The sequence below is a fragment of the Aotus nancymaae genome, unplaced genomic scaffold (genome assembly GCF_030222135.1).
Source record: "Aotus nancymaae isolate 86718 unplaced genomic scaffold, 86718_ANA_hifiasm-v0.15.2.pri h1tg000059l, whole genome shotgun sequence".
NCBI classification, from domain to species: Eukaryota; Metazoa; Chordata; class Mammalia; order Primates; family Aotidae; genus Aotus; species Aotus nancymaae.
Window position 1 is genome coordinate 6,041,554 of NW_026988473.1, and position 17,875 is coordinate 6,059,428.

The following is a 17,875-nucleotide window of genomic DNA, read 5'->3' on the forward strand; positions in this document are numbered from 1 at the left end:
TCAGCCTCCCGAAGTGCTGGGATTACAATGAGCCAGCACGCCTGGCCGACCCTATACATTTTTTGGCTCCTCCTGAACTTGTCAGATGGGGAGAAGGGACCATGTCCCAGGAGCCCACCAAGCTGTGAGATCCCTCACGGGTACATGGCTGGCCCATGGCAACACCCTATCAAGTGAGCATGCAGCACACACTGCCCAGGCCCGGACCCTGCTTGCCTGAGATGAAATCCCTGGTCAATCTCAAATCTGGTAGTGTTGGTGAGGTATGGCAGCTCACACCTGTAATCCCAGCACTTTAGGAGGCTGAGGCAGGAGGATCACTTGAGGTCAGGGTTCGAGACCAGCCTGGCCAACATGGCGAAACCCTGTCTCCACCAAAAAAATACAAAAATTAGACAGTCATGGTGGTGGGCACTTGTAACCTCAGCTACTCGGGACGCTGAGGCAGGAGAATCGCTTGAACCCGGGAGGCCAGCATGGCGAAACCCCATCTTTACTAAAAATACCAACGATTAGTTGACATCGCACCACTGCATTCCAGCCTGGGCGACAGTGCGAGACTCCACCTCTAAATAAATAAATAAATTTGGCGGTGTCAGTATCCTACAGGAATAGCTGCCCTCCAAGTCTCACCTGTGCCCCCACTTCTCCTACATGCACATTTGTCCACAGGTGCAGAGGTGCACGGTCCCGCTTCCCACACCTGCCAAAGTGGCCTCCTCATGGTCCAGGGAATGGGGGAATCCAGCAAACATTTGGGTTTAATTAAGCCAAGGGGTGGGTGGATGATGTTGGACAGCTGAGGGTGCAGGCCTGCAGGGCTGTACAAGGCAGGGCTGAGTTTAGGACCCCTGTGCTCCCTTCCCCATCACGGGGAAAGGGAGGAGAGGCATCTTCCCACCTGCAAGCCAGCTACCACCATTTCACTTTAGAAAGCTCAGGGTAATTCTCAGCTTCCTGGGTGTGAGCACCCCTGGGCTTGCACAGTGGCCTCTTTTGGACAGAGGCCTACCAGGTGAGCCAGAAGGTACAACGTTCAAGAAAATTGCTTCTGATCCCATTTCCAAAGCAGAGAGGAGGGGAGGGGGTGAGACGCCTGCAGGTGACTGATAGCACAAGTCAGCCCTTGTCCCCCCTGCCCTGGAGAGGCCTGCCCTGGCGCTGTCCCACCTTCGGGAGAGGTGGCTCCCTGGCTTCCCCCAGGATCATCTTCCAGCCCCCATGCCCCCAGGGTTGCTCTAGGTGGCCAGGTATCCTGCTAGCAAACCCTTTCCCCCAATGATGGCCCAGACGGAACTCTTAATAAAAAAAAATAATTTATTGTCAACAAAGGTGATATATACAACAGGAAAACAGATGAAAAAGAGAATGGGAGTGAATGGGGCACCCAGCCAGGCAGCCTCAGGCCTCTGCAGGGGTGGGACAGGAAGAGGTAATGGAGGCTTCCTGGTTTAGGAGCCTGAACAAGTGGGGAGGGGAGGTGTCCCCCGAGGTAGTGGGACTCAGTTCAAACCCCCTTATGACCACTCTTGTGTAAGGCACTGTGCCAAGGGAGAATGGTGGGGAGCCGGGGAAGGGTGTCATGGGGGACAGAGAGAGGTGGGGGTCAGCAAAGGACTGGGGTAGGTGTTCTCCACAGGCCCAGTGCCCTACTGCACAACAGCCTCAGCCACCCTCGCCGACCTCGGGCCTGGACAGGAGCAGACACTTTACAGTGCCTGGAAATAACAGTGGATGCTGCCCAGCCCCCTCTTGCCCCGGCACCTGTTTCTACTCTCTCCACCAGGTGGCTGAGCTGGGCAGCTGAGTTATAAGCCACAGGTGGACACTGCCTCCTTCCTCCCTCCCTCCCCCAGGAAAGCAAGAATCTACACCCCATTCCCTTTCTCTGGCTTCCCCGCCACAGTAGTGCTGGATTCCGACAGAACCGTGGGCCAGTCTGGGGTGTCACCTGCTCCCACACGCTTGGTGCCCTGGGGATGCCTGGACCAGTCTTGCAGGAGGCTGACCGCTGGGGGCTCCTCCATCCGCACGCGGATAACCTGGAGATCCAGTGTCCCGCGGAGCCCCGGAGGAGGAGCTGGGCAGGGATGAGAATAGAGAGCAGAGTCAGGGCCCCCCCCAGACACCCCACCATGAGGATGCTCCCTGGAAGCTCTACAAACTGTATCCCCATTTTCAGGGCTTTATGTCCACAGCCCAGTGCCTCCATGAGGGGAAGTCCAAGGATGGCAGGAAGCTCCACTCCTGGCTGATCGAGGACTGCTGCCAGCCAGAAAATGAGGCTCACAGCCTCCCTAGGCACAAGCCAGATGAAGCTAGGCAGCCTTCCTCCTGTGTGTATTTTGGCACAGGGACACCTGGTGCTGTGTGCCTCTCCCCCTAACTCTTACCTGCAGCCAATTCCATTTCATCTCAAGCTTACTGGGCATCCTAGCTTAACAGGTTCTGCCTGAGTAGGGCAGAGGTGCAGGGGTGGGAACACCCAGAAGCAGTCTAAGGCATAGCTGTGCCCACCGAAGAGCTCATGAGGGACTACACAGGGCAGAGAAAAGAGCCCTGGTGAGTGCCCAGCTCAACACTGCAGCTTCTACCAGGCTCCTTATCTGCTAAGTGTCAACACCTACATCACCAGGATCTGGCATCCACCTTAGCAGTATGGAGAAGCCACTCCTAATGAGCAAAGCTGGGCCTCGAGACAGAGAAAAGAGGACTGCTATGGCTAGCGTGCAGCCACAAAAAACAAGCATGCAACAGGGACATGTGCAAAAGTTACGTTACACTAGGGCCAGGAATAGTGGCTCACACTTGTAATCCCAGCACTTTGGGAGACCAAAGTGAGCAGATCACTTGAGGTCAGGAGTTCGAGATCAGCCTGGCTAATCTGGAGAAACCCTGTCTCTACTAAAATACAAAGAAATTAGATGGGCGTGGTGGTGCACCTCTCTAATCCCAGCTACTCAGGTGGCTGAGGCAGAAGAATCACGTGAACCCAGGAGGCTGAGGTTGCAGTGAGCCAAGATCACACCACTGCACCCAGCCTAGGCGACAGAGCGAGACTCCGTCACACACACATAAAAAAGTTACGTTACACCGGGCGCGGTGGCTTACGCCTGTAATCCCAGCACTTTGGGAGGCCGAGGCGGGTGGATCATGAGGTCAAGAGATGGAGACCATCCTGGTCAACATGGTGAAATCCCGTCTCTACTAAAAATATAAAAAATCTAGCTGGGCATGGTGGCGCGTGCCTGTAATCCCAGCTACTCAGGAGGCTGAGGCAGGAGAATTGCCTGAACCCAGGAGGCGGAGGTTGCGGTGAGCCGAGATCGCGCCTTTGCACTCCAGCCTGGGTAACAAGAGCGAAACTCCGTCTCCAAAAAAAAAAAAAAAAAAAAAAAGTTACGTTACATTTAAAGGCAAAAACAGAAAATGGTGATTGCAACTACTGCCCGATCTATATTGGGAAGGACTCATTTGTGTTCCTTTACTATCCTGTTTTTAGAGACATGATTACTTAAAACGTGGCAGAGAAAACAGGTACTTTTTTGCTGTGCAATGTGCTGAAATTTAAAATGACTTAGTGACTGCCACCGAATTTTTATCACCTACCAAATTCTATTCTGTGTTCCCAGAAGCTGGTTTGTTTCCCTGACAAACTATAGCCTCCCTAAAGGAACCCTGAATCCCATTTGTTCATTAATTCAACAATAGTTTATCGAGTGACTGTGACATGCCCAGCACTCTTCAGACTGCCAGGGGTACAGCAGTGAATGGAGCTGCCTCAGTGGCCTTCTGGGACTTCACATTCTAGTTATCAAAGCCAATAAATCAGATAAACAAATAAAAAATGCAGTATGTTATCTATGGCCAGACACAAAGATGAGAAGCACTCCACGGAAAGGAGAGAGGAGAGCAGGGAGCTGACAAGGGACCAGAGACACAGAGGCAGTGAGGGGTCAGCCAAAGACAGGTGGGGAAACAGCATTTTCGACAGAGGGAAGAGCAAATGTGAGCACCCTAGTGGAGCGTACTGGCTGTTGCAGGACAGCGAGGCCAGTGCCTGTGCAGGGAGCAGAGTGTCCGGGGAGAGGTCAGGAGCCTGGGAGGAGGCTCACTGGTCACCAAGAGGGCTCTGGCTTTTATCTAGAGTGCATCAGGAGCAGCACAGGAGGGTTGTGAGCAGGGGAGTGACTGGATCTGACTTGTGTTCTCAGCAAGGACACTATGGCTGCTACACGAGAGCAGAGCATAAGGGGCAAAGCTCAGAAGCCAGGAGACCTGGCTTAGGTTTGTTTCAGGAACCAGGCGAGAGCCAGCCTGGACTAGGGTAGCAGCAGTGGATGTGGTGACAGCAGCGTGAGCTCTGAACTTGTTTTGGAAGATTGGCTGCCGGACTGATGCTGGGTTGAAGAGAGAGAAAGAAGAGGGTGACTGGGGCTGTCTGTTTACTGGGAAAGGGAAAATTGTCGAGGCTAGAGGTCGGGTGCATTGGGGAGACTGGGGGTTCAGTTTCAATGTGCTGAGTTTGACATTTTTTTTGAGATGGAGTCTCTCTCTGTCACCAAGCTGGAGTGCAGTGGCGCGATCTTTGAGATCTTTTAGACAACCATGTAGAGGTGCCACCTGGGCAACTGGAAAAGAGGATGGAACCAGGAAGGAGGGGCCAAAGTGGGTGTTATGAGCACACAAGGCATTGAAAGCTGTGAATCTGAGTGAGACCTCCCAGGGAGCAAGGTCTGACAATGGCCCATGGCTGGGAATATTTAAGCACTTATTCATTCACCAAACACGTAAGCCGGGCCTACTCTGTGCCAGGCACTGTTTTGGCTCCTGGGGACATCACAGTGTAGGAGTCAAACACCCTAACCTGCAGGCCTTTACATTCTAGAAAGGGAAAGGCAGACAACGATATGACGTGTTTCCAACTCTGGGAGCTGAGGATGAGCAGGAAGAGAAACTAAGAAGCAGCAGCTAGTGAGGGAAGAGGAAACCAGGCGAGTAGCTGCCTGAAGAGCCAAAGGAAGAAAGTTGTCTCCAGGAAGGAGTGAGTGATAGGTCCACTGTAATTGCCAGATCAGAAAGAGAAAGACCAGCCGGGCACAGTGGCTCAAGCCTATAATCCCAGCACTTTAGGAGGCCGAGGCAGGTGGATCACCTGAGGTCAGGACTTCAGACCAGCCTGACCAACATGATGAAACCCCATCTCTACTAAAAATACAAAATTAGCTGGGTGTGGTGGCACATGCCTGTAATCCCAGCTACTCGGGAGGCTGAGGCAGGAAAATCATTTGAACCAGGGAGGCAGAGGTTGCAGTGAGCTAAGATTGCACCACTGCATTCCAGCCTGGACAACAGAGTGACACTCAAAAACCAAACAAAACACCCGTATGAAGCTCACATTCATGCACACACATGCTCACTCTCTCACTCTGCTTTCTCCTTGGTCCAGCCTGGAAACACAGGATCCGGCCGAGGTATCCTAAGCCAGATCCTTAGGTCCTACTCAAACTAAACACCTGTGAGACAGAGAGGCTCCTCTTTCCATTACTTGTCAGCAGGTCATTGTGGCCCATCCCCTCTCCTGGCCTGGACACACTCCCCATCCTCCTCTGGCAAGGTCCTTGGAGGGTTCTAGAGTCTTCCTGGACCACCTCACATTGATATCCATCAGCTCAGCTAACCTGACCACAGTGGCCTTTTCCAACTGTGAAATCCGTAATTTTTACGCCTCTAAATTTTTTTTAAAGTAGCAGGATCTTTATTTAAATGAAGTCTTCAGAGAACTCCAATACGTACATAATACAGAAAGTAGAGACATTCTGGTGGAAGCATCACAGGTTTCTGAGAAATCTGCCCAAGCTTTTGGTTCGCGAGACCATCTGAAACCACAGGTCCAGAGCCTCTGCTCTGCAAAGAACTACCATGAGGGCCCCCTGGTTTTTAAAGATTTACTGCCTCTAGCCTATAAACTGGAGCCTATAAACTCAGTGGACACACTGAGCTTTGGGGGACAAAGTGTCTCACTCATGCCATCTCCCAGGATGCTTCCCCCGGGCACAGGCTCCAGGAACACTTGTGCACCACTCAGGTCTTCTGTGGTTTCCCAGTCCTCTCCAACCTCCACAAATGCTGCCACCGCTTGACAACACCCTACAATCGCCTCCATCCCTCTCAGATCACTCAAGCGGCCGGCTGAAGCCCCCTTCCACTCAGACTTTGCCCATTCACCCCAAAGAAATCTAAAAGTTCAGGGATTCTCTTCTCTTCTACTCACCACTCCAGATATGTGGAGTCTGCGCACAGGGTACCCCAAGACTCGAAATGAAGGCTCCCTTTCGAGAATGAAACCAGAAGGCCCATTAGACAGTGGAAGAGGTCAGCCATTTAGAGCAGGGATCCACCGGAGAGAACCAAGAGCCTCGGGACATGCTCAAGTCCAAGTGGAACACATGGTCTCAGGGAGTCAGGACTGGAATGTGACTCAAGCTGAAACTTGAGACAGTTAAAACTGTGATCTATATGAAGGGGTGAGGCCTGCCTTGAGATCAGAAAAAGGCGGACCCAAATAATAGATAAAAGCAACTACAGACAGACACACATGATGGGTCTGAGGCCTGCCTTGAGATCTGAAAAAGGGGGACCCAAATAATAGATAAAAGCAACGACACACACACACATACACAGACACACACAAAATGGTCTAGCTCTGTCGGGTCTGAGGCCTGCCTTGAGATCAGAAAAAGGGGGACCCAAGTAACAGATAAAAGCAACTACAGACACACACACACACACACACACAGATAAAAGCAACTACAGACACACACACGCATGCGCAACTGTCTAGCTCTGTTGCCCAGGCTGGAGTACAGTGGTACAATCTGATTGGCGTACAATCAGAATTTACTCAAACTCCTGGGCTCAAGTGATCTTCTTGCCTTAGTCTCTAGCCTTAGTAAGGACTTTTAAAACTTTCTATAGAGATGGAGTCTCCTTATGTTGCCCAGATTCGTCTGGAACTCCTAGCCTCAGGCAATCTTCCCACCAGTCGACCCAAAGTGCTGGGATAATAAGTGTGCGCTACTTTGCCTAGCCAAGGCTTTTTTCTTTATGCAAAAAAGCACACCTGTCATCCCAGAACTTTGGGAGGTCTAGGTGGGAGGACTGCTTGAACCAACCCAGGAGTTCAAGACCAGCTTGTGCAACGTAGGGAAAACCTGTCTCTACAAAAAATTTTAAAATTAGCTTGGCATGGAGAGGCACACCTGTGGTCTTAGCTACTCAGGAAGCTCTGGCAGGAGGATTGCTTGAGCCTGGGAGTTGAGACTCAAGTGAGCTATGATGGTACCACTGCACTCCAGCCTGGGCAGAGATCCTGTCTCAAAAAACAAAGAGCACACCTGCTTTTTGAGAGCCCTACTCTCAGGAGAACCTCCAGCCACCCCGTTGGCCATCATTCTATGGCTCTAATTCCAAACACACATTTCAGACAAGCTGGTACAAGGAACCATGCACTCCTGACCCATTCACTTCTTCAAGAAGCATTTCCTGAGTGCCTGTAAACTATGTTTGGCATGGAGAGGTGAACAGAGGACTTAGGCTCAGTCTCTGCCTGCTGGACTACATTCCAGTCTCATCCTAATTCTGCTTGTTGGGTCACATGAGCGTGGTTGGCAGAATGATGCCCCTCACCCCCCACCAGATGTGCATGTCCTAATCCCTGGAACCTGTGAGTTGAGTGTTTTGTTACATGGCAAAGGGCAATGAAGGCTACAGATGATATTAAGGTTGTTCATCAGCAGACTAAAAGAGAGATGATCCTGGACTGAGTGAGCCCAATATAATCATGAGGGTCCTTGAATGGGGAAGAGGCAGATGAGCCGGAACCAGGTCAGTATCTGAGAAAGACTGACTGGCCACTGCTGGCTTTGAAGATGGAAGGCCACAAGCCAAGACATGCAGGCAGCCTCTAGGAGCTGGGCAAGGCAAGAAAGTAGATTTTCCCCTAGAGCTTCGAGGAAGAAACACAGCCCTGCCAACACCTTGATTTTAGCTCAGTGAGACCCATTTTGGACCTCTGACTTCCAGAACTGTAAAATAATGTGTGTTATGTTTTGTTTTTAGAGAGGGTCTCACTCAGTCATCCAGGCTGGAGTGCAGTGGCGTGATCGTAGCTCACTGCAGCCTTGAACTCCTGGGTCAAACAATTCTCCTGTCTCAACCTCCCAAGTGGCTGGGACTACAGGCACAAGCCATGTGTGTTGTTTTAAGCCATTATGTTTGTGTGATTTGTTACAGCAGCAAACAGGAAACTGACATAAGGATCATGAAGAAGAAGAAACCATTCCTTTGAGAAATGGTTTTCCCATTTGGAAAAAGGAATGGACATCTGCCCTTCTATACAAGCTAATTTTTGTAAGGACCAAATAAACTGTATACTGTAAACTTCTTTTGGAGACAGAGTCTCACTCTGTCACCCAGGCTGAAGTGCAGTGGCATGATCTTGGCTCACTGCAACCTCTACCTCCCAGGTTCAAGCAATTCTCCTGCCTCAGCCTCCTGAGTAGCTGGTATTACAGGCGCCTGCCACCGTGCCCGGCTAATTTTTATATTTTCAGTAGAGATGGGGTTCACCATGTTGGCCAGGCTGGTCTCGAACTCCTGACCTCAGGTGATCTGCCTCCCTTGTTCTCCCAAAGTGCTGGGATTACAGGTATGAGCCACCCCGCCTGGCCTTGTATGTAAGCTTCTTTTTTTTCTTTTTTTTGAGACAGAGTCTTGCTCTATTGCCCAGGCTGGAGTCGTGATCTCGGCTCACTGAAACCTCCGACTCCCAGTGGGTTCAAGTGATTCTTCTGCCTCAACCTCCTGAGAGCTGGGACTACAGGCACGTGCCACCACGCTGGACTATTTTTTATATTTTCAGTAGAGATGGGGTTTCACCATGTTGGTCAGGCTGGTCTCGAAATCCTGACCTCATGATCTACCTCCCTCAGCCTCCCAAAGTGCTGGGATTACAGCCATGAACCACCACACCCGGCCCGTATGTAAGCTTCTTAAACTTAGTAGGGCACTGAACACCACAAGCACTTACTGCTATTACCAGGCAATTTACTGAGCTGGTGTGCCCTGGAGGTGTCTGTCCACTGTTCATTACATCTATTCTCTGGACATTTAAGTGAACTGCTAAGCAGCCCCATCTGGGCCTCTGCTCCACCAGGGCACCTCTCAGACTCTAGCTAGAACAACTGTATGTGTGGAAATCAGCTTCTGGAAAACATTGGCCTACCCTGACCCAATGACCAATTCCAGAAAACTCCTAAGGAACACTAAGAAAAGCTCAGCTGGCTGGGCGCGGTGGCTCACACCTGTAATCCTAGCATGTTGGGAGGCTGAGGAGGGTGGATTGCCTGAGCTCAGGAATTCAAGACCAGCTTGGGTAACATGGTGAAACCGTCTCTACTAAAAATACAAAAAATTACTCAGGCATGGTGGCATGCACTAGTCCCAGCTACTGAGGAGGCCAAGGCAGGAGAATCGCTTGAACCTGGAATTGGAGGTTGCAGTGAAACCAGATCACACCATTGCACTCCAGCCTGGGCAAGAGAGCAAGACTGCCTCAAAAAATAAAAAAAATAGGCCAGGCACAGTGGTTCACCCCTGTAATCCCAGCACTTTGGGAGGCTGAGGTGGGTGGATTTGGCCAACATGGCCAAACCTCATCTCTACTAAAAATGTAAAAATTAGCCAGGCGTAGTGGCACCTGCCTGTAATCTCAGCTACTTGGGAGGCTGAGGCAGGAGAATTGCTTCAACCTGGGAGGCAGAGGTTGCAGTGGGCTGAGATTGTGCCACTACACACCAGCCTGGGTGACAGAGCAAGACGCTATCTCAAAAAACAAACAAAAATAATTTTTTTTTAAAAAGAAAAACTCAACTCTCAGGTCAGCCTCCCTTATCATTCAGATCCCCCTGCCTTTGGCCCGATGTCCCAGGAAACCTGAGCACCACCCACCCTATGCTGGGCCCTGCCACAGAGCAGCCTTGCCGAGGCCCAGCCCAGGGGCACTGCCTGCGAGGTCCCCACTGTGCCTCTCGCTGTGGAGGGCTTACCTGGAGAGGGGCTCTCTGCCCGGGGAAGGCCTCCCTCTGCCACTTCCCCATCTTTGGGTGGGTCCTTGCTGTCTGGGCCCCTGAGCTGGGTGTGGGAGAAGAGCTGCAGGACAAAGCCAGCAGGGAAGCTGCCGTCAGTGAAGTGTCGGACCTCTGCTGGTGCCGCGAAAGTCTCCGTGGGCGAGTCTGGTGATGGGGGCTCTGGAAGGAAGGACGGGATGGAACTGTGAGTGTAAATGCTTCAGGGGAGCTGCAAGCGCCCGGTGCCTGGGCCCTGCTCCATCCTCACTGATGTGGATCTCTGCGGAGCACTGCAACCAGAGCCCATACCTCCCCTGGGCTTCCCCTTCACCTGGGTCAGGGTCCAGGGTTTTGGTCATAGGTCTGCCTCTTTTCTTCCTGACTGGCTCTTCCCCTGGGGGCTCCTTCCATCTCTGACCACGTGGCTTCTTATTTCCTGGCTCTGTGACAGGGACAGCTGCGAAAAGAAAAGACCTCAAACCTTCTTTAAGAGGCCATCCCCCAACCCTGCCACCCCAGGGCTCCCAAAGATTCCTGCCCAGAACACAGGCTCTGTACTTCACCCTGTCCCCAAACCCCTACCTCCACTCCACCGGGGCTGACTGGCTTCCCCATTAACTAACCAGGAAGCTCGAGGGGGCGAAGTCCCCTGGGACGGCTCCTTTTAGGGAGAGATGGGTTATCCTCAGAGTCGAGGAGCACGACGATTTCAGCTGGCACTCTGGCAGGGTCTGGGTTGGAGTTTGGGTCTGGATGGGCATCCTGGCCTGAGTCTGCAGGGGGCAAGGGTACAGTGAGCTTCTAGTGTCCCAACAAGTCCAACTTCTCCCTTCACCCACCCCAGGCCCAACTACCTGAGTGGGGTGGGGATGGCTGCTCAGCTCTGACGTCTTGCAGGAGGGCCACCCCTTCACTCCAGGCCTCCAGGATGTTGCTCTTCTCAGAAGGGCTCAGGTCCAGGGTGTGAGGATGCTGCTCCAAGATGTGCGAGCGCGCCGTGTCGGCCGAGGGTGCCCGGATCTCAGCGCCACACACCATGCACAGTGCCCGCCCACTGCCTCCGGGGCTGCTGCCCACCAGGAATTCCTGCTCCCAAGACACCTGTTGCTTGGGCTCCTCACAGCTATCATTGCCTGCCTCCAGCGGGCTGGGTCTAGGCAGTGGGGTCTTCTCCTGTTGGGTCACTGCAAGGGGAGATGCAGACGGTGTTTTCACTAAAGGTGCACGCCACCGACAATACTTAGCACAGCTCCAGACTCAGAGGTTTGAGTGGGATAGGGGAGGACAGCATTTCTGTCCAAACTGTTCTTCTTCCTTCCCCTGGAGTCCACGAGGCACACATCACACTAAACACAGCCAATGTGCCTGGGATCCCGCTCCCCTCGCCTAGTCTTGGGCCTTAGGACTACACATACTTTTCCAACAGGCATGCTCTTGCTGGTCTCCAGCCTTTGCACATCTGTCCAGACTACCCTGACTGAGCTGGGCGACACCATCCTGAGAAGCCTTCCAGGACCCCACTCCTAACAATACATCTCATCCAAATCTGACTTCTATGCTTTGTGAGAAAAATAAATTTTTTTAATTTAAAAATTTTATTTATTTTGAGACAGTCTCACTTTGTCACCCAGGCTGGAGTGCAATGGTGCAGTCTCAGCTCATTGCAGCCTTGACCTGCTGGGTTCAAACAATCCTCCTTCCTCAGTCCCCACAAAGCAGCTGGAACTGTAGGTGAGCACCACCATGCCTGGCTAATAATTTTTTTTGTTTGTTTTTAAGAAATGGTCTGGTCTCACTTTGTTGCCCAGGCTGGAGAACAGTGGTGCTATCACAGCTCACTGCTGCCTCTAACTCCTGGGCTGAAGGGACCCTCCAGCCTCAGCCACCTGAGTAGCTAGGACTACAGATGCACACTATCATACCTATCTAATTTAAAAAAATTTTTTTGGTTGGGTGCAGTGGCTAACACCTATAATCCCAGCACTTTGGGAGGCCGATGAGGGTGGATCATGAGGTCAGGAGAACAAGACTAGCCTGGCTAACACGGTGAAACTCCGTCTCTACTAAAAAAATTTAGTCAGGCGTGGTGGCAAGCGTCTGTAGTCCCAGCTACTCTGGAAGCTGAGGCAAGAGAAGCGCTTGAACCCGGGAGGTGGAGGCTGCAGTGAGCCGAGATAGGATCTTGTTATGTTGCCCATAGCAACAGGCTGGTCTTGAAGTAGGCTCAAGCAATCCTCCTGCCTCAGCCTCCCAAAGTGCTGGTATTACAGGCACGAGCCACCGTGCCCGGCCCAGAACAGTATATTTTATCATCTTACTAAGGGCCACCCCATCCCCTCAGAACCGTCCCCTCTCAGTGCTCACACAACATTTACGGTTGCAGTCTCACTCCTGTTGTCTGATACCTGCTCTTTGTGCAGACAGACCATAAGCTCTCACAGGGCACGAGCCCATTCCAGTTCAGCAAAGGTAGCCTTAGAACTGCATCAGCCTGGAGGCTCAGTGCTTTTACGAAGTGCCCATGATCCCTCACGGCTGCATCTCTCTCCTACCTTCCAGAGAGGATGGGACAAAATTAAAACACCTGGGGGCTGCATGGAAGAGGTGGCGTTAGAAATGAGTAGGAGCCTCGGCTTGCATGGATACAAGAGGTGGTGGCCGAAATAGAGATGAGATATGTCTTATACCCATCTCTCACGTGACCATGGGCAGAAAACCTGACCTGTCAGTTGCCATCAGCTTTCTTCCCTACAAGTTATCCCAAACAGCTCTCATCCAAGTCAGCAGTGCTAAACCCAGCGGTCAGTTTTTCAACTTCATCCTCTGCCAATCACCTCTTCCATCTTGATTTGCTTCACTTGTGCCCAGGGCATGACCTTTTGTTGGTTCTTCTTTTACTTCCCTGGCACTCCTTCTAAGTCACGTGTGCTGGTTCTTCCTCATCTCTTCTCAATATTCCTTCCCTTCCTCCGGGTTGTTGCTGAAGAACTATCTCCCCATCTAGACCACCCCATTCCCCTTACGCAGCATTTCCAACCCAGCACACATCACCACCTGGCACCTGTTTGGGGGACGTTCACTGCCTGTCTCCTCACCACGCCATAGAACCTAGGACCACACAGATTTCTGATGTTTCGCATCTGGATTTCCAGCACCAAGAACAGTACCTGGCATGTAGTGGCATTTAGTAATGTGTGAGGACGAACTGACTTGGTCTCCAACCTGCCATCACTGGAGTTTCCCAGGACTCAGTCCTTAGACTTTTTTTTTTTTTTGAGACAGAGTGTTGTCTCTGTCACCCAGGCTGGAGTGTAGTGGCTCAATCTCGGCTCACTGCAACCTCCACCTCCCAGGTTCAAGCGATTCTCCTGCCTCAGCCTCCTGAGTAGCTGGGATTACAGGCGTGCACCACCATGTCCGGCTAAGTTTTGTATTTTTGGTAGAGACGGGGTTTCACCATTTTGGCCAAGCCGCTCTCAAACTCCTGACCTCAGGTGATCCACTCACCTAGGCCTCCCAAAGTGCTGGGATTACAGGCGTGAGCCATCGCACCCAGCCTTCAGTCCTTGGACACTTGTGTCTACTTCCTTCTGATGCCACTGCCTGCCTGCTGGCAATTTCCATTGGCACCACCAGCCGGATACTCCCAGGAAATCTAGCCTCCTGTATCTGACTGTTTAGTGACCTCTCCACTTGAATATGTCATAAATAGACATCTCAAACTTAATCATATTCAAACGTTCACTTCCAATCTCATGAGTACTGCAACCTTCCCCATCTCAGAAAATAGGAAGGCTGTTTCTCCAGTTGCTCAGGCCAAAAACCTTGAATTCAATCTCTCTTCCTCTCTCCACTGAAATCTTTCCAGAAGCGTGTGCTGCCAGACTTTGCACTTGCTACTTGGCCTGAAATGCTCTTCCTCCAGGTATCTGCAAAGTTGGTCATCCTCACTTCCTTCGGGTCTGTGCTCAAAATTCACCTTATTAGAGAAGCCTTTCTGAACCACTCGATATATCAAATTAAATACCCATTCCCCCCTTTTCTCCTTGTCCTGCTCTAGTGATCTCTGAACCACTTATTACCACCTAACATCCTATACAGGAACCTATGTATCTGTCTTTAGCCATTGGCATATATATATGTTCTTCAAGAGCAAGGTTTCTGCTGCTCTGCTGACTGCCACTGCTGCTTCCTAGCCTTTATAAAACAGTAGCCTGAACAGCCTAAAGTAGATACCCAGTGAATACTGGTTGAATGAATTCACCTGTCTATTCCCACCCTAACAGTGGGCATAAGGCAATCTTTGCAGAGTGGAGAGGATTAACTGAGACAGCCTCTAACAATGCCCAGTGAACACTCAACAAATAGCAGAAGTAGGAAAATAACCTAACTAAATGCTCCGAGAAGGGAGGTGACCTTTATTTCCCTCATTAATGTTATAACCTTTCCAGTTCCAAAAAGGATGAGAGGCAGTGCAGACAGACAGCATTCGGTTGGGCTGAAGTTTAAAGAACGGCCTTGGGGCTTTCAATCTCTTTTGGGTACTATCCCCCCCTAAGAAAACTGGGACTGGAGAATGGAAAGATATTTGCATTTTCATGCATATTAAGTTTCTCCCACAAAGATGGCTCTTGGTTTTCTGACTGTCTGCAAGCTCCTGAGGACTAAAGAAATCGGTGAAGGGGGAGGGGAGCGCGAGAGTTCTCAGACTGTTCCTCCCATCCCCTCGCAAAGCGAATCTCACTCTGGCACTGCACTGCCTTCCCAAACTAGGTGTTGTATGCAGTCCCATGCAGCCCTTCTCTCCAGAACCTGACACCTGTGGCTCGTGCAAGTGGAAGGCCCGGGAATGGGATGAAGCGGGGTGCTGGGCAGGAAAGCGTTGTGCTTGGAGAGTCCTTAAATCCTATTGGAGGTCGGCAGCGGCGCGCGCCTCCAGCCTTGGGCCTAGAGGCCTCGCCGCCCCTCAGCCTAGAACACAGCCGGGCCGTGATGCTGGCCTCCGCCTCCCGGGCGGTGAGACGGCGGCCACCCAGCGCCTCTGGGGATCCGGCCTCCGGTGCTGGGCCTGGGAGAGGGGGCGCTCGGGCACCGGAAGATCCGGAGCGTGCGGGGCGTGGATCGATGTCTCCAGACCCTGGACCGGGGGGGGGGGGGAGGGGGAAATTGAGGAGGCCTGAGCTTCCAAACCAAGGTGGGGGAGGTGCAAGAGCGCGCCCTGGACCCACAACCGAGAGGGGAGGCTGCGCCCCAGGCTGGAGGAGTGAGAAGGTGCCCAGGTCTCAGACCCCGACTGGGGAAGGGCGGCCCCGCACCGTGACGCGGAAGTGGGGTCCCCTCCATCCTCACCTCTGAGCATGGGCTCAGGCCGCGGAATTACGGCCACCACCATAGCCTCGTCCTCGTCCTCCCCTTCCTCGCATTTGAGCGTCACCTCAAAGCAGTCGAGTGCAGCGCCCTCGGCCTTTACGGCCATGGTGCGGCCGTGGGCGAAAGCGGTGGCCGGAGGACGGGCGCGCAGACTTCGGCGCGCAGCCGGCGGCCGCCTCAAGCCTCCCGCCTGGAACAGCACCTGGCCCGCCGCCCGCCCTGCGCAGCCCCCTCCCCGCCACACACCGGCCGGGCTTGCGACCGGCGCGTCTGGGCCTCCCTGAGACCTCGGCGCGTCGGGAGCCCGGGCGGGGAGGGCTCAATCCGGGGCCCCTGCCCCCTGCCGCTCCCTTTTATGGAGGCTCATTGTCAGCTCCCGCCCGGCCGGCCCGCCGCGGCCCCGCCCCCGGCCCCGTGCGGCCAATCGCGCGCGGCCCCGCCCCGGGCACGCGGCCCCGTTAGAATCCCTGGACCCGGGAGGCGGCGGGAAGGGCCGAGCGGACTCGGGGCCGCCCAGTGCGCGGAGTCTGAGGGGCGCCCAGATTCCCCCAGCGCGGGCTCCTGAGTCGGCTGGCCGAGCCCTGGGGTCTCTCTCCGTTGAGGAGACGATTGGGTGTTTCTGCTGGCGTGGAGAGCGCTACCAGGTGCCCCCGGCTTTTGAAGGGGGTTCGCTTTTGCCTTTTCGTGGACAAGCCTTTCTCCGCCAGCAGATGCCCCGCGCAGGAAGAGAGCCGGTGGGGGATTGGAAAGGGCCTGGGTTTGGAAGCGTGGAGACCGAATTCCTTCTCAGCTGCCAGCTCTGTGGCCGTGGGCATATTATCTGTTTTGTTAGACCAGCTCATCCTTTCATTCAAAAACCATTTTGGACCCTCTGGGAAGGAAAAGAAGAGGAGCGGAGTGGACTGTGGGCGGACGCAGACCACCCTGGATGGGTATGAGTTCCATTTTTTAAACGTGAGTCCAGAGATTTTGTGACCCTCTCCAAGGACACGCAGCAATCCCTTGAGAGCCCCAAGACCAGAGTTTAGTTGCTATGAAATTGCTGAGCTATAACCATACTCTGGGTGAGCTTTTACTTCTGTGACATAGAATGTGCATCTCCCTCTTCTATAGCAGCCCTCATGAGATTTCAGCTCAGAAAATGCAAAATGTCTGACACTGAAAACCAGTCTTCAAATGTGGTTATATCACACCAGATACAGTAGTATTCAGAAACGTGTAGTAGGATGGGGGTGGGAGAAGAGGTGTGAACTAGGCTATATGGATTGCAGTGTGTGTATATATATACACATATATATGAGTATATATATACACACATACATATATATATGTGTATATCTATCTATCTATCTATATATATTTTTGAGACAGAGCCTTGCTCTGTTGCCAGGCTGGAGTGCAGTGGCTCCATCTTGGCTCACTGCAACCTCTGCCTTCCGGGTTCAAGTGATTCTCCTGCCTCAGCCTCCTGAGTAGCTAGGACTACAGGTGCCCACCACCACACCCAGATAACTTTTGTATTTTTAGTAAAGACGGGATTTCACCATGTTAGGCAGGATGGTCTCGATCTCATTACCTCGTGATCTACCCACCTTGGCCTCCCAAAGTGCTGGGATTACAAGCATGATCCACCCCGCCGGGCCGGATTACAGTATATTTTTAAGGGAATTATTTTGTTACGTACAAGTGTATTTGGTATTTTAAAGGTTTTACAAATAAAGGTATTACCAAACCTGTTTAACTATTTCTGTTAGTCATTCTCTACCGTTTGCCACAGATGCCTTCCTTGCCCCTCTGCTCTGCTCTGTATTGCAGGGGGCTGAATCTTGTATCAGGCAGTTTCTCAGTCTCCCAGAGCATCTGGCTTCAGGCCTCAGTTTGGCCAATGAGAGGCAGTGGCAGGAGAGGAGAAGGCAAGAGGAAAGAAAAAGCCAGGGTATTTCTTCTCTTTGTCTCTCTTGCTCAGGCTCAGGCACATCTCCAGCAGCAGAGGAGGCCTCTCTGTGGCTCCAGCTCATGGATAGGGAGCTGTGGTCCCAACATCCATAGGGTGATCCATGCCCCTGGGCTCCATCTAGTCCAGCTCCTCTGTTTGTCCCTGCAGGTTAGGAGTGGTGGGCAGCTTCTTGCTTTTGCTAATCTCTGTACTACCTCTTTCTGTCCCCTGCTGGGCTTCCCAGACCTCCCATTACCCCTGTTTGTTTGTTTGTTTGTTTGAGTCTTGCTCTGTTGCCCAGGCTGGAGTGCAGTGGCATGATCTCAGCTCACTGCAACCTCTGCCTCCTGGGTTCAAGTGGTTCTCCTGCCTAAGACTCCTGAGCAGCTGGGACTACAGGTGCGCACCACCACCACCACCCAGCTAATTTTTTGTATTT

General features: G+C 52.5%; 1 protein-coding gene across 1 annotated transcript; it reads right to left on the reverse strand.

Moving 5' to 3' along the window:
• Nucleotides 1-1,297: 1,297 nt before the first annotated feature.
• Nucleotides 1,298-15,826, reverse strand: SPINDOC (spindlin interactor and repressor of chromatin binding). The gene is made up of 6 exons (XM_012463149.2): nucleotides 15,480-15,826; nucleotides 10,985-11,314; nucleotides 10,754-10,903; nucleotides 10,462-10,587; nucleotides 10,110-10,310; nucleotides 1,298-2,080 (listed from the first exon to the last, which is right to left on the reverse strand). The coding sequence occupies exons 1-6, from the start codon at nucleotides 15,604-15,606 to the stop codon at nucleotides 1,869-1,871; spliced, it is 1,146 nt and encodes a 381-aa protein (XP_012318572.1). The 5' UTR covers nucleotides 15,607-15,826; the 3' UTR covers nucleotides 1,298-1,868.
• Between the last annotated feature and the right edge of the window lie 2,049 nt (nucleotides 15,827-17,875).